The sequence below is a fragment of the Triticum aestivum genome, chromosome 5A, assembly GCF_018294505.1.
Source record: "Triticum aestivum cultivar Chinese Spring chromosome 5A, IWGSC CS RefSeq v2.1, whole genome shotgun sequence".
Lineage (NCBI taxonomy): Eukaryota > Viridiplantae > Streptophyta > Magnoliopsida > Poales > Poaceae > Triticum > Triticum aestivum.
This window is the reverse complement of record NC_057806.1, coordinates 319,760,145-319,775,610: the sequence shown is the minus strand read 5'-3', so window position 1 is coordinate 319,775,610 and position 15,466 is coordinate 319,760,145. Positions and strand designations below refer to the sequence as shown.

General features: G+C 44.6%; 2 protein-coding genes across 2 annotated transcripts; one reads left to right on the top strand and one right to left on the bottom strand.

The window, feature by feature from the left end:
* The first annotated feature begins 53 nt into the window (after positions 1–53).
* LOC123103136 (calcium uniporter protein 6, mitochondrial) lies at positions 54–3,203 on the top strand. Its single transcript, XM_044524632.1, has 2 exons — positions 54–477; positions 2,551–3,203. Exons 1-2 carry the CDS (start codon positions 145–147, stop codon positions 3,004–3,006), a joined length of 789 nt encoding a protein of 262 aa, XP_044380567.1. The 5' UTR covers positions 54–144; the 3' UTR covers positions 3,007–3,203.
* Positions 3,204–3,537: 334 nt separating this feature from the next.
* On the bottom strand, positions 3,538–9,107 carry LOC123103134 (probable galacturonosyltransferase 7). The gene is made up of 9 exons (XM_044524631.1): positions 8,655–9,107; positions 8,519–8,559; positions 8,340–8,399; positions 7,581–7,728; positions 7,351–7,400; positions 6,219–6,514; positions 5,166–5,523; positions 4,533–5,084; positions 3,538–4,320 (listed from the first exon to the last, which is right to left on the bottom strand). The coding sequence occupies exons 1-9, from the start codon at positions 8,809–8,811 to the stop codon at positions 4,051–4,053; spliced, it is 1,932 nt and encodes a 643-aa protein (XP_044380566.1). The 5' UTR covers positions 8,812–9,107; the 3' UTR covers positions 3,538–4,050.
* Between the last annotated feature and the right edge of the window lie 6,359 nt (positions 9,108–15,466).

The following is a 15,466-nucleotide window of genomic DNA, read 5'->3' as shown; positions in this document are numbered from 1 at the left end:
CGCCACGTCGCGGACACAAGATCACAAGACATCGGATGGAGAGTGGAAAAGGTCCAAAACCCCACAAGTAGAAGCAGCTCGAGAGAGATCGATCGTCTTCCACTCCGCCTTACTCACGCTTCGCACGCAGCGCAGGCCTCGACCATGTGGCGCGCGGCCGCCTCCCGCCTCCGCGCGCATTGCCCGCCCGGCGCGCTCCGCCGCCTCTACTCGCCGCCGCCGCACCCGCCGCGGGTGGACCCGCCGGTCACGGCGTCCGAGGCGAGGAGGCTGGTGCGGCTCGTCGGGGTCGAGGCGCTGAAGCGGCGGCTCCGGGACGGGCCCCGCGAGGCGATCGGCTACGGGGAGCTCCTCGACGCGTGCGTGGAGGCCGGGGCGGCGCGCACCCGCGACGACGCGGAGGGCCTCGCGCGGGCCATGGACGACGCCGGCGTCCTGCTGCTCTTCAGAGACAAGGCCTACCTCCACCCCGAGAAGGTCGCATCTTGTTTCTTCCTTTCTTTTCTTCCAAAAACCCTGCTGCTACTACCGCTGGTTTAAATTCTCTTCAGGCTCCATTTTGACATTTAAGGACACGAAATGGGCATTCTTCAGGCACCTTTTCGTTTCTGAGATAGGCCTTCCGGAACCCGGGTGTCTAGGCACCCACTTATCACCACCGTTTGTACCATGTCCTGTAGCACAAATTCGATTAGCAGGTCCAGCAGTTTGTTAAGCGCGGGAGGATCGACAAATTTGAAATGAATCCAGGCCTTGGTCGCCTCGCAAGTCACAACTAATTAAATCTTGATCGATCACACGTGTGTTAGATTTCATAGTAGCTATATGTAAGTCGCTTGAATTTAGAATTTGGGCCAGACGAATTTTGCGTGAAGGAAGAAACATATGGAGGGAAGGGAGAAGCTTGCCGGAAGGAAGGAAGAAGCTCGGCAGAGAACCCCTCTGGGTCTTATCTTAGGGTGATAGATGACCCCACTATCTATCTTAGGGTGACTGACGATCCCATTAGCTATGTTAGGGGTGCGGGGGTGGTGCAGGTTCGCTGAAAAAAATTGGTCCATAGCCGGGGCTAGAGGAATGGCCGGGGGTGGCGGTAGCACGACGATTTGCCGGCGGTTGAGGGGAGGGTGGGGCAACGAGGCTGGCGCGGGAGCGTTGCCGGCCGCGGGTGGTGGTGGTTGGCTGTTCAGCCGGTGGTCATACTGTTTCGAGGTTGGAGATGAAGCCCTAGACGTTGGATTTTGATCCAACGGTTGAGATAGAGAGTTAGAAATCGACTGACCCCTTTTAGATTTTCAGGCGCCCTTTAGATTTACCTTTAACATTCCTGCTAGTATCTCTGTTTAATTTTCCCATACCTGCAAATGATTTTCTAGTTGCAACCGGCCATAATTGTTAAATTAGGAAATGTATGGATTAGGGTTGGTGCATTCCTGTTGCAAATGTTGTTTTGTTGGTGGACGAAGATTTTCTCATGTACATATTCAAGATTATATTCAAAATTGATTTCCATTGATTGAAAGGCCCCCGTGCGATTCCTTTCGAATCCAAATAAATCAACCAAATCAATCACATTATCCCATTACAGTTTGAGCGCATCGACTATTGTTATATAATTGTATTGTGCTGTATTAGTGCATCCGCGTCTTAGACGCTAAAGGTGAGAGAAATTGACTAGCATCAATGCTAAGGGATATGAAAAATGGTAGACGCTAATTAAGGTCAAGCTTGGCACCCAATACTAGACGCTAGGGATTTGGAGGCTCTTAGGATTCCACAATCAACTTGGTGGGTTAGCCTTAGCCAACCCAGGTTCGACTCTCACGTCTGACACATTACTTGTGTACTGGAAGTCCTCCTCCACACCTTAATAAACAAACTAATGTTGAACACTGCAAATTACTTACAATTGGGTTTAACTGAGAGGGAACAAAAGTAAGAAAAATCAAGATGTAGTTGGAATTTGTCGTAATTCATCAAACTAAAATGTTGTAGAAATAAGAGCAAGAGGTGTTCCTTTCCAGGCCTCCTGAACAGCAAGGACCTTCAGTCTTCACGTTCCCTGGTCACTGGCCGGTCAGAACCAAGATCATACGATGCTCTAATCCGTAAAGCGGATTCTTGTAATCCTATTTAGATGACGTCCAGGTCACTTATTGAAACATCTAAGCATCGACATGACATGAACTTTATTACTTTATATTCTTTGAGCCGTGAGCTATAAGCCCACAAAATCCTTAAATGTATCCACAAGGACTACACCATCATTATAGATTGTTTTTGTTGCTTCCAACTGTGGAGAAGCAACCGTTTTGGGCCTTTTTTTAGCTGAAAAAGTATTAATGATCACTCTACACCATCATTATAGATTTTGATTTTAACTTTTAATGCACAAGGCGCACAGAAGTCCTGGTTTCTGATCACAGAAATCAGGGGAAATCTCTGCTTGCTTCAGAGGAGGAAAACAGAACAAGAATCACAAAAAATGCAGCCGGGTCAATCTTTTTCAAGCTGAAGCTTGCACTGACGGACCGTATCGCCATTCTGCAGGTGGTGGACCTGGTGAGAAGGGCGGTGCCGCTGGCCCTGGAGGTGGAGGACGACCCAAGGAGAGAGGAGCTGAGGCAGCTCCAGGAGAAGAAGGACGGCATCGACAAGCTGGCGCACAGGCAGGTCCGGCGCATCCTCTGGTCCGGGCTGGGGCTGATCATGTCCCAGATCGGCCTCTTCTTCCGCCTCACCTTCTGGGAGCTCTCCTGGGACGTGATGGAGCCCATCGCCTTCTTCACCACCGCGTCCGGGCTGCTCGTCAGCTACACCTACTTCCTCGTGACATCGAGGGACCCGACGTACCAGGACTTCATGGAGAGGCTCTTCCTGTCCAGGAGGAGGAAGCTCTGCGCCAAGCACAGGTTCGACATGGAGAGGTACCTGGAGCTGCACAGGCTTTGCAAGTGCCCTCTCGAAGGCCACTATCCTCATGGCCCCAAGCTTCACAACTTGTAACGCCAGGGCTAGAATTTCCCAGCTGGACTCTCTGGATTGTGCAATAGGCAAATATATAGCTTCCAAAGTGTTCGCTGCATCTTTGCAGAAGTCACCAGTTACCTGCTAGATTAATCTTGCAGACATACTAAAGGCTAATCTCAGTGATGGGCCACTGTCATTATGCCATTATGGTTCTCTATGTTTTAAAGTTGAAAGCTACTTTCTCCGTCCCTAAATATAAGTCCTTTTAGACATTCCAATACGGACTACATACAGAGCAAAATGGATGAACCTACACTCCAAAATACATCTATATACATCCGTATGTAGTACCAATTGAAATCTTTAGAAAGTCTTATATTTAGAAACGGAGGGAGTACTACTTATATGAGTTCCTATCTGTATCAGATTTATGTTAAATGACCAGGCTGCAACCTTTCTGAGGAACAACCATGTGACATCTTAAATTTCCTTTACAAAACAGAATGGGGGTTGCACAGCACACAAGAAAAAAGAAAACCTCAAAACGCCACAAAAACACGACAGTGCTGACAAACATACATTTATGATGTCATCAACAGAGATCAACAATCCCATCCCATAATAACAAGCGAATTGCTGCAGGCCGAGGCATTTGTTCTCTGTACACGCCGTGTAGCACTGAACATCGGCGTCCCTCAGTGTAGCTCTTGCACAATGGGCAAAAAGAATAGCACGAAAGAATTTGTACAAAAAATGATCAGCATAGAACTGCACTTTTGCGGTTCCAAGCTGCGCAAATGAAAAGACTCATCTGACTCTATAATAAACAGGTTTCATGCTGCTGTGCATCTGGCCTCCTAACTGTAGTGTTCTGGCAGGAAAGCATTTTAGCTTATTTTCCTTCTTGGAATCAACGCGGTGCCACCATGGTCACCGGAGGTGCACTTGATACATCATAAATACTGCATCCCATTTCTCCGAAAAAATATCCCTTTGTGGAAGCAAGTTCATGCTGTTTGCTGCTTCAAACTCCCACAAATGCAGACTGTGCAACGTGTGCTACGTCTCATGTCACTGCCATTAATGTATATTGCATTCTGCCATGAACCTCTCCCCATTAGTCATATACTTTCTCCAGTAGCTCTTGTAATCATGTATTGCCAAATCAAGCCAAGGTTTCATGACACCATTGTAGTGCAGAGCAGCCGCCTTTTCTATATCGACACGGCTAATTCCATAATCGTATCCAAGACCGGACTGAACCCATGAACCTTTCAAAGGATATATCAGGTCTTGAAAGGCAAGTAAACCTGTAGGGAGTGCTTCAAGTCTATGTGATACCGAACTATCCTGTTGGAACAACAAAAGTGAAGGTAATAATAAATACATCAGACAAGGTATGTTCTCTACAAATAATTATGACAAAGGATATCACAGGAAAAGGATAGTCCTAGCCATCTAGGATTACCAGAAGAAACTACACGTTTTCCCATATGTCAACAAATTAATAGTATACAGTTTTCTTTCGATAGGATTGTAAGAGGAATGGCAAGTTTACTGACCTTCTGAAGTGATTGATCATGCAAGCTGGTAATGCCAAGATCTCTCCATTTCTCCAATTCAATTACATTCAGACCAGAGAACCACACGCATGAATCCGCGTCGAAATTGTTTTCCTCTACATAAGCTTTCAACTGACCTAATCTAACTCCACAGAACTGTACAGCACCTATTACTTTGTCTCCCATATTGAGGTTCCAAAGAGATGACAAGTCTTTCTGGACAATCATATCATCATCTAGAACAACTACTCTATTCAAGCTAGGAAGAAGATCAGGCAAGAGGAAATGTGAATGGCCAAAAACAGATATGTACTCAGTTTTCATCTGCCTCCGGAGAGGCTGAGAATGATTACGAAACGTGACACGAAATTCCTCTGTAGGCCATAATTGTTGCCTCTCAAGAGATTCAACATCCTTAGAGAGCTTGTTGTGATCCTCAATGTTAGTCACGTGGACATTAGCGTCCAAATATGAGTTCCTGTCAAACCAATGCTTCATTGCATAAAAATTCTGGGTGTCGGTGAATACATGGAAAACAACGCTGCCAGAATCCTGAAACATGTCGTAGGAAATACGTTAGCACTGAGACAAACTCCGCATAAGATTTTCAGCTATTTGGAAAGGACAGTATACCTTGGAGTTCATGGCTGTTGAATTGATAGTAGTCGAAGCTGCAAGTACATTCCTGGAGAACATTACATAGTGATAGAAGGCAGGGTCTTCAAATTTCTGCTTATTTAATAGCTCCCTTTGAGGAGATACAGATTTGAAATACTCTACTGTCAATCTCATGCTCAAACAATGGTGAGTTTTTGGCATAGTCTGGACCCCGAGATGATAGAGAAATGCACTCTGCCTTGTATGGAAATAAGCTTCATCTTCAGTTAGATCGAGTAGCTGCCTAAGTTTCCGTTCAACATTGGAGCAGCCTACTTCACAAGACTTGATTTTCTCAATTGTGCCTTCCATTTTCTCTAGCTTCTTTGTGAAACTGAAAACAGTAAGCAGCCATTAGCTGACAAATAATCAACAGAAAAAGTAAAGAAAAGTAAGGTCGTACATGCCATCATTTTCTATGTTGTATACTCCATTGCTTGATACAAGGAACTTTTTACATCACACAGTAATGAAGACATGATAGTTGCTACCTCTCAAATACATATTCTATGTGATGCATGTACAAGAAAACATATATCATTACAGGGAGAAAACACTATATCCACATTTAGAGATGCATTCAGTAAAATTAACATCTTAATACCTCCATACAGATTCCACATGGCCATATACATGAGGGTTGGACATAGGTCATATTTCTTCGGGGTACCAGTCTGACTAGCAATAGGGTCAGCAAATATGTAGTATTTCCTCCGTCCCAAAATAAGTGTCTCAACCTTAGTACAACTTTGTACTAAAGTTAGTACAAAGTTGAGACACTTATGTTGGGATGGATGGAGTACAACATATAAAAAACGGGAAGCAGCCCTGAAATCGCTAATGCTCATTTTAGCCATTATGGAGTGTAATATATATTATAATCAGTTTAACAAATAATACTTTGGCATCTTGTTATGTAGAGGCCGGGTGTGAACTCTTTGTGGTTGTATCGCCTTGATGCGACCATTGAGTCAATTAAAATCCCTCTATTGAAAAAAGATAATATTTTAACACCAGGATAATACTCACAATGGTGGAAGATCAGCATCTGCAATGGTGTCACTGAGCATGCGTTCGTGTTCTTGGATATGTTGCTTCAACTCACGTGTAAATCTTTCCTGGTGCTTCAGTTTTGCAATACTAGGATAATAGGCTCTGGCCATAAACAGTTGATCTTTAAGCCTCTTCACAATAGCATCTTTCATCTCTTCCTTATGCTCAACAGACCAGAGGCAATAGCTTCCATATTCAAGTTCACAGGACTTGGGATTCTCCTCTTGTGCTACTTCCTGGCCTTGGCTCTCCTTCCCATCAACAGCAGTATCCTGTCAAAAAACAAATTCAGTGTTTTATGGTAGAAAACTAGAACAGTTCCAAATGGCTCACTAGTACAATCATACTGGACATTCAAGCAAAGATGAAAACATGTTGTGCCCCAATCTATTTAGAATTCATATCTCAGCCTTTTATGGTACCAGATCATTGCGTTGTTCGCCAGATTTGCTGCTTGATAACAATGGTTATTGCATTTGTCAAGAAATCTAAAGCATAATAATCAACCAGGGATCTGATGTACTCTCCACAGTAAATATGAAGTTCTTCAGTAATTTTTTTTATCATGGGACAAAATGTTAGTAAAATTTCTTTTTAACTAAACATCTTAGTAAAGGTGAAAAATGGAAATCATCCACCAAATTCCAGAGGGAGAACAGTTGTGCAGCAATGCAGACTACGGCAAAGGCGTTTATTTATTGCCACCTAACTGAAACACTCACGGTAGCAAAATATTTAATAGGCAGTTTTGAAGGTGCAAAACTTGCCCCCAATAAGACAGTCTGTAACTGTACCTATATATCTAGATTTAGAGCATGTTTAGCCCACAAAAACATGTACAAAATTATTGTTGGCGCCACACTGAGATGCAACAATGTTCTTACACATAGATTTAACATTTACCTTTGAAGAACTGAAAATCTTGTTGACTGTAAAACCCAATTGGTTAAGGCCTCAGAACAATAGCCGTACAAACACCATGATACTAACAGAATTCAGTAGTCACAGCCCATGTGTGGCATGATCTCTTCCTAATATTATTGGAAAGTGAAACGCAGACGACCTAAACAATTTGCCAACACAAGAGAAAATAAAAACTATCTCTTACCGTTGATCTCCATGACAAGTCCTTTAGTTGATATCTTTGTGTATGAGATCCTGAAACACCATTGCACACAGTAAGAAGGACATGGAGCCCGTGTACTAATCCAAGTCAACGTGATGGCATGCATTACCTCCGTCCCAAAATATAAGAACGTTTTTGACAGTAGCATAGTGTCAAAAACGTTCTTATATTTTGGGACGGAGGGAGTATTTATTTGATCCCGCATTTCTTACCTCTCTTTTTGGATGTGTCATTGTTTAGCTCAACAAAGGAGAAAGCATCCTTGATTTTTGATCTGGCAGCAAGATTCCTGGACTTTGATCTACTAGATTTCTCGCTGGAAATCCCGTTCGACCCCGAGGTTATCATTTTGGAAACATCCTGTTTATACAAGAGAAGAGGAGACTACTCATCAAATAGACAAATGAAGAGCTTTTTGAACTAAAACCGTAATGATTACTACAGCCAAGCCAACAAAAGCCAATTTGGCAGAAGTGATACCAAATAGATGAATCATTTGACTAGCTGTGAGAATTAGTACTGCAAACACAATTTGATTTACTCTATTTATTTTGGCATCACTTGTGATTTGCACAACACTGCGAGTGGGAAGTTTGCACCGCTGAACGCCACATGTCGTGTAATCCCATAACATCATCAGAGACAAATGGTGTGATGCCACGCACCAGACCAGACCGGACCAGAATAGCAACCGTCCCCTCTCCTCACGAAGCAGGTAGGTGGCGAAGCCGTCAGCAAGCAGCCGACGTCCACGAAAACACGCACGCAAGCACACGCGCATTGCATGATTGAACTCCCTAATTACTACTATACAATGTAATTTTTCTTTTTTTTTTGTAGAAACCAGCAGGAAGAATCACCACAGAATTGGGAATGGTACTCAGAAAATCTGAATGCACAAAAATGTGATGCAAAGTTGCCATCTTTTCTGTCGGCAATCCAGTAGGGACGCGTAATTTAGGACAGTGCACCTTGAGCAGCTTGTGCCTCATGGCCCCATCAAGATGCTTGTGCTTCCCCAGCCCCAGTTCCTAAAGGCAACACAAACACAGCAGAGCAAAACCCGTCAGAAAATTCGCAAACTCCGGCAGCGAAAGAAAAAATGCAGCAACCGGAGGAGGAGGATGAATCCGAGTGCGGGAAATCTCACGGTGCTGATGACGACGGCCGCGCGCTCCTCCGATCCGTACCCTGCACACGCGCGCACAGAACAGAATCAGCACAGATCCGCGGAGGCAACTCAGGCTACGGAGGCAGACAGAGACAGGTAGAGGTTGTTTACTGACCGGTGCTGTGGAGGCCGAGGAGGAAGGCGAGCGGCAGGAGGACGGAGCAGAGCACCAGCGCCGGGACGGCGGCCGCCATGCCGGTGCAGCGGCGCTTGGCCGCCGTCGCCGCCGGCGGCGAAAGCGGCGCCAGGTGGTGGTGGTGGTGGCCCTTCATCCCTCGGCCCGGCTCGTCGTCGTCGGGTTGCCGCTGCGTGTGCGTGTGCGTGTGCTGGTGATTAGTTTTATATACACTTAGTCCCGCATTAAGCTAGGCGTGGTCGTGGAGGAGGCGGGGGAGGGGGAGGGGGAGGCGGAGGCGGTTTTCTTGGAGAGCGCTACGCGTAACTGATTGGCCGGCGCCCCGCGGTAGTGGCCAGACAACGCAAGACTTGAGACTTGAGAGTGGAGACTGTGGACTGTGGAGTGAGCAGCCGACCGCCTCCCTCTTCTTCTCTCTCGAGTTCCTTTCTCCCGCTATTCATCTTCTTTTTTGCTTTACCTTTGGACGCCACGCCCCTATCTTCTCTGCCTGCCCCCAGTCCCCGTGGGCCACTCGCTGTCAGGTAAATTTGGATTTTTATTAGAGAGAAAACTATGAGAAAGTGTGTGAACATGGATGGGGTTGGGTTGTTTCTTTTGACGGCACCATAATCATCAGATCAGTCAAAGCGCAGACACACTTCACCGGTTTTTTTTTAAAAAAAAGAAGCACAGCTAGGGCTTTAGTTACATGACCGACATTTTTGTAGTAGCAACATTTTTGTAGTACGTTCGACGCAGTAAATTAGGGCTTTAGTTACGTGACCGACTTTTATCTTCTTCTTTTGCGGTAGTAGGAAGAAAATCATCATTGTGGTCGCCAGTTGGCTGGTGCGTGCTGTCCGGTTCAGCTGGAGGCAGATGCCATGCTCACAGGCAGCCAAGCTTCAGCGTCAAGCTAGCTGAGGGAGTCGAATCCGCATTTGCAATTGAGTTTCCTGTAAAGAGCCGGCGCGTCCAAAGCAGGTCGCGATCCCCGTCGCTTTCTCCGCGGATCTCCTCCCGTTTTTCGCTCCCCCTCCCTCCCTGCGTCCGCATGTGACCGTCCCATTTTCATCCATCTCTAGCTAAGCTAACCTACGGTTAGCGAGGCGTGAAGGTCAGCAGGGTTAATAAGAGAGTGTGTCGTGTGGCAGCTAGCTTTGCCTGGATCCGTAGGGAGGTTAGATGGATTTGAATTGAATTCCACCATCAAATCACCATCCCGTGGACCGCGCCCGGGTGAGTGAGTACGTGAGCCCCCACGGCCCACGCCCACGTCGTGTGCTGTGCCTGTGATGCAGTCTGCACAGATGAGATCGGCAGCGCTGTCGTCCTATGTACTGCCTCACTAGGTTGCTATGCACCGGCGTGCGCTCAATTTACTTCCTACTAGTACTGCTGCTACTCTATCTACGCCGCTCCATTTTATCACCGCGTCCGCGTCCGCGTCTGTCCTCGCCGTCACTTTTCTCCATCTGCTTTTCTTTACTCGTCCATCACTGCATTCGTCCTCCCATCCTCCACGGATCGCTTCACTAATAACTACGCCCAGCTGCTCTTCTTTCCTTCTTCGCTTTTCCTTTCCGTTTTGATCAACGGTTACAGCTGCCTGATCGTCTCGCCGTTGTCTTCCTTCTCCTCTCCAGGCAAGCAAAGGCGACAGCAGCCAAACCTTGACTCCGCCTGAATTTTTTTTTGAAACGAGGCCGACTCCGCCTGAAATGCTACTGCACCTGCTGCACGCACGCATGTCTGAATTTAGACAATTCCGCTGCCGCGAGCTAAACATAAGATCGGGTCACATATTCAGATCAGACCAGTTCAGAATGCAACAGTACTAAATATGAATGCAGAGCTGCAACCATGCAGATCTTCTCTTCTCCAGTGGAATAGTATTATTAAATTGCTGATTGCTGACAGTGACATTCGACAATGGCTCACTGTATACTACGTACTCTGCTAGTCTCTGTTATTATAACCTGCCAAGCCCAACATCCTGCCAAAATTTACGCTTCACGCACGTGCACACGACGCATGATGGCTTGTATTTCTATAAATCTTCCATTGCTCCTGCTGCCAGTGAGTTCAGTCCATCGCTCAGCGCGTATAGATGGACATCTGAATTTGTATACATGCATAGTACACTATTGATCACTGTCTATGAGGTCCTAATTTGTAGCGATGCAGAATCTAACCTGGGAATGTTGGCCACCCTAGGATGGATCGCACAGCACCAAAATATTCCTCCCAAAACCAAAAGAGACCGCACCAAGTTAAAGCTGCCCAAGAGCATGTGGCGGTGGGGGCAATTTGGACCAGCTGCTGCATTCTCACATAGTATGCCGCGTTGCCTCTTTTTCTCTCCTCTTCTCCTGGATCGTCCTCGGCTATTTATCTGCCTCCATGTGGAAACATATGTAGCAATGGGGTTTTGTGGGGTAGGAGCAAGTAGCAATAACTGACTAATCGCCTTACTGTTTTAGTATTCTTTTTTCTAAAGGGTTTTAGTATTCTATTTTATAAAAAGGAGATGCGATGCGCTCTGGCTTTCTGGGGGGAAACTCACAGGGATGTCACGTTCGTGTGGAATGGTCATACAAGTTAAGCTTTAGCTTTTCCACTGCGCTAAAGTGTCAACACGAAACTCACACGGTGAGAATTCCAGCACTGGCACTATTTCTCCTTTCAAAACAGAGGCAAAAATCTTTGCCACGACTCATGGATTTGCATATCTATTAAGATACTAAGCTTTCTAGATTTGAAGCCTTCTGGTGCGTAGGTGATTGGGGGGTCGTTGGGTCCGTTGGTTGGGGTTCCTATCTGTCATTTACTTTTTTTTTTATTATTCTTATTCAGCATTTTAATCCATGACATTTATTAAAACTCATGAATATATTTTTTTAAATAGAATTTTAGAAAAATCTTGATCATTTTTCTAAATTCATGAATATTTTAAAAATATGTGAATGTTTCTTAAGTTTTTATATTTGTGGATTTATTTCAAATCTATGAATCCCTTTTGAAATACATGAATCTTTTTAATATTAACAAATGTTTTTAAAAACTTTTTTTTGAAGTGCAACATTTGTAAAAATCCAAGATTTCTTTAAGTCCATGAAAATGCTTTAGTTTAATAAAAATATTAAGTAAAATAATAGCCTGCTTTTTATAAGATAGTCGTGAAGCAAACGGGAAAAAAATGCTAAGCGAGCAGGTGAAGCAAGGAGCTGAGTTGAGCGAGGAATAGGAACTTCTAAGGGACTCACATAACAACCATCGACCGACACCGAGGCCAAAATGTGCAAGGACACAACAACCGCGCACTAAACAACTCCACTCTGCTTTCAGAACAAATAACGTCTCTAGCATCACCCGGCACGATATACAAACAAAGAAAAATACTACCAGAACATAATTAAAAAGGCAGCACAATAACATACTAGAGAAAAAAAGGCAATCCCACAAGTAAAAATGACACGGCGAAGTGCGCGTTTGCCTCTAGTAATTTGGATGACCAACGAAAGCCACGTGCAAGTATTAGTCTATTCTAGTGGCATCGAAGAACTCACAGGCCTCGCATATGCTGCTTGCTTCCGCAGGAGTGGTTGGGATTCCCCAAGTGTAAGGGTGATGTAGCCTATCAGCAAGTATTTCCCTCTATTAGAGAACCAAGATTATCAATCCAGTAGGAGCTGCGATGTGATTTGGCTTTCTGAGGGGGGGGGGGGGGGGGGGACTCGCACGGATGTCACATTCGCGTGGAATGATCATATGAGTTAAACTTTAGCTTTTTCCACTGCGCTAAAGTGTTAACAAGAAACTCACACTCTAAGGATACCAGTGTTGGCACTATTTTCCCTTTCAGAATGGAGGCAATATCTTTGCCTCCATTTATTGATATGCATTATTTCGATACTAAGCTCTATAGATTTGGAGCCTTGTAGTTTTTGTAGACAAATTTGCAGCCTTCTAGCGCGTCGGGGTTGGGGGGGAAGGGGGGCGTTGGGCCTGCTTGTGAGGGTGTGTGTTGTTGGTTGGGTTCCTATTTGTTATTGATTTCCTTTTTCTTCTCTTTTTTAGTTTCAAGCATTCCTTTTTAACATTTTAATTCATACACATTTATTAGAATTTATTAATATTTTAAAAATTATGAACTTTTAAAAAACCTACTTATTTTTTTAAAATTCATGAACATTTTTTTAAATCCGTGTATATTTTCTATGTTTTCAAATTTGTGAATTTTATTTCAAATTTATGAATCTTTTTGAAATACATCATTATTTTTAAAATTCATGAACATTTTTTTAAAATATTTTAAGATTCTATCATTTTTAAAAATCTAAGATTTCCTAAAATCCATGAACATCTTTTGATTTAATGAACCCTTTCAAAATAAAAACACCCCGCTTTTTATAAGATAGCATGAAGCGAGCGAAGAAAATGCTAAGCAAGCAGGTGGAGCAAGGAGCCGAGGTGAGCAATCGGGAGTTTGGAGGGTTGGCTCACATGAATGTTATAGTATCATAGGAACTCCCAAGAGACTCACACAATGACCATCGACCGACACCGAGGCTAAAATATGTAAGGACACAACAACCATGCACTGAACAAGCTCACTGTTCTCAAAACAAATACCGTCTTTAGCATCACCCCAACACGATATACGAACGAAGAAAAATGCCATCAGAACATAACTAAAAGGTAACACAAAAACATACTACAGAAAAAGGCAATCCCACGGGTAAAGAATGATGCGACAAAGGGCGTGTTAGCCTCTAGTAATTTGGATGACCAATGAAAGCGGTGCAAGTATTAGCCTACTCCAGTGGCATCAAAGAACTCAAGTGCCTCGCACATGCCTTCTTCCAAAGGATGACATCATATTTGATTCAATGGTGTATTTATAATTTTTGTCATGTCCATGCCACTATCATTTGTACATAGTTTTGCCATCATTTTCTATGATTTTTATTGGACAAACCTACTAATATAGTTAGCTTGCATGTTGGGAACGACCTAGTTGCATCAATTCTGGCAGACACCAAGAAATGTCCTAGCCGACAACTCCAGTTAACGCTGATTGAACACTGTTCCCCGTGACGCCTGCTATGATTTTGAGAGCTGTTCGCTTTGATTTCATAGAAACGTAAGGAGCAACAAACAGTGATACATAAGAAGAGCCAACGTGCAAACACCATAATATTTCAAGTTCTATTGCTCAAACAAACCAAATGTACATCAACAACAATGAATAGTTATTATACAAATGAAAACCTTGCCCTCAAACAACGTATGATGTAGTCCTACCCGGTCTTGGTGGATATTCAAGGCGTTGTCCTACCCGGTCTGTCGACGTCTCTTCGACCCCTTGGCTGGTCGGGGCTATCGCGTATACGCGACACATGCAAGCGTCGTGTAGCCGGTCGGTATTCTTCGCCGAATTGATGTGTGTTACCTGGGGACATTACTCATCGCACTTGTCATTCTTCTCCGCCTCCCACACCAAGAGCGACCGACAAGCTGGACCCAGAAAGCAACAAACCTCCATCAAGCCGGCAACAACGCAAAAAAGGTGCCTGACATGCACCGATCAACGGTCGGTAGCAACCAAAAAAGCTGCGACAATGGACGCTCCGACCAACGCACATGCCAGACCTATAGAGCAATGACCCGATGTGGAGGGGAAACAAAGGGAGTAAATGAAGGAGAAAAATAAAACCCAAGGAAAGAAGACAAAATCACCCGATCAAAGGCAGCCTGGCTGACAAAAAAGCCAAGGAAATGCCCTTGATGGCGCAGGTACAAAAAAGTGCAAGCTTGCATTGCAATGTAGCTTCCTCATGAGCATGGAAGCCAACTCGAAAGGCCGCGAAAAAAACAACGTGCCAGTGTAGTGATGCTCACACAGGCACCTCAATCTCCTCCAAAGCAAGTAACACAAAATAGGTGGCAAGTTGCAATAGTAAATCGCACACGAACACAACACACAAATGGATGGACAGAAAGAAAGAAATGTGACTAGCCATGAAAAGGCCATCAAAATCGTGGTAAACATAGCAAGCTATGAACCTTCACGCCGCAAAGCAGACAGTCGGCAAGCGCGAGGAGGACCTGCATAACAAAGAAGCCACACGTCAAGCATCCCAGGAAACACACAATGTGTAAACACAAGTGAGTTGAAATCCATGTCATTCCTCAACTCAAACACAAGGGAGGTAAAAAATGGAACACAATGGCATCCCCGACGAATAAACAAGGGAAGGCATGAATGACAAAAACAAGAGATCAAGCACACAAAAAGGTAAGGAGACCCGAAACTCGGCTAGCAATGGACACAAGTGATGGTGTCCCGGCTAGAGGGCCTCTCACCATGTCGACTCCTAGCCAAGTGGGTCGGGCCAAGGAGTTGGTGCAGGGAGGAGTCAGTCTACTTATCACGGATGTGATGCCCATATACATGATCATTCCCATGAATAACGTCATAATTATGTGCTTTCCTATCAATTGTCCAACAATAATTTGTCTACCCACAGTATGCTATTGTTTCAAGAGAGAAGCCTCTAGTGAAAACTATGCCCCAGGTCTACTTTAATCATATTACTAAAACAAAAAAAATACCTTGTTGCAATTTATTTACTCTTCTTTTTATCTATTTACCGCTACGAGATTTAATCCTTGAAGGTAACAACCTCAAGGAGATTGACCACCCTCTTGCCCACTGAGGGAGTTATGGACTAAGGGGTCCTCGGGGCGGCGGCCCATTGAGTATGGGCCGGACTGGTGGAGCCGTATAGTGACAGGAGATCTAT

What these genes read in the sequence shown, in the direction of transcription:
- LOC123103136 (XM_044524632.1), top strand. Translation starts at nt 145, where the DNA reads ATGTGGCGCGCGGCCGCCTCCCGCCTCCGCGCGCATTGCCCGCCCGGC. An exon ending in CCTACCTCCACCCCGAGAAG is followed by an intron (nt 478 to 2,550) that starts GTCGCATCTTGT and finishes GCCATTCTGCAG; the next exon opens with GTGGTGGACCTGGTGAGAAG.
- LOC123103134 (XM_044524631.1), bottom strand. Translation starts at nt 8,811, where the DNA reads ATGAAGGGCCACCACCACCACCACCTGGCGCCGCTTTCGCCGCCGGCG. An exon ending in CAACAGCCATGAACTCCAAG is followed by an intron (nt 5,085 to 5,165) that starts GTATACTGTCCT and finishes GACATGTTTCAG; the next exon opens with GATTCTGGCAGCGTTGTTTT. An exon ending in ATGATCAATCACTTCAGAAG is followed by an intron (nt 4,321 to 4,532) that starts GTCAGTAAACTT and finishes TTGTTCCAACAG; the next exon opens with GATAGTTCGGTATCACATAG.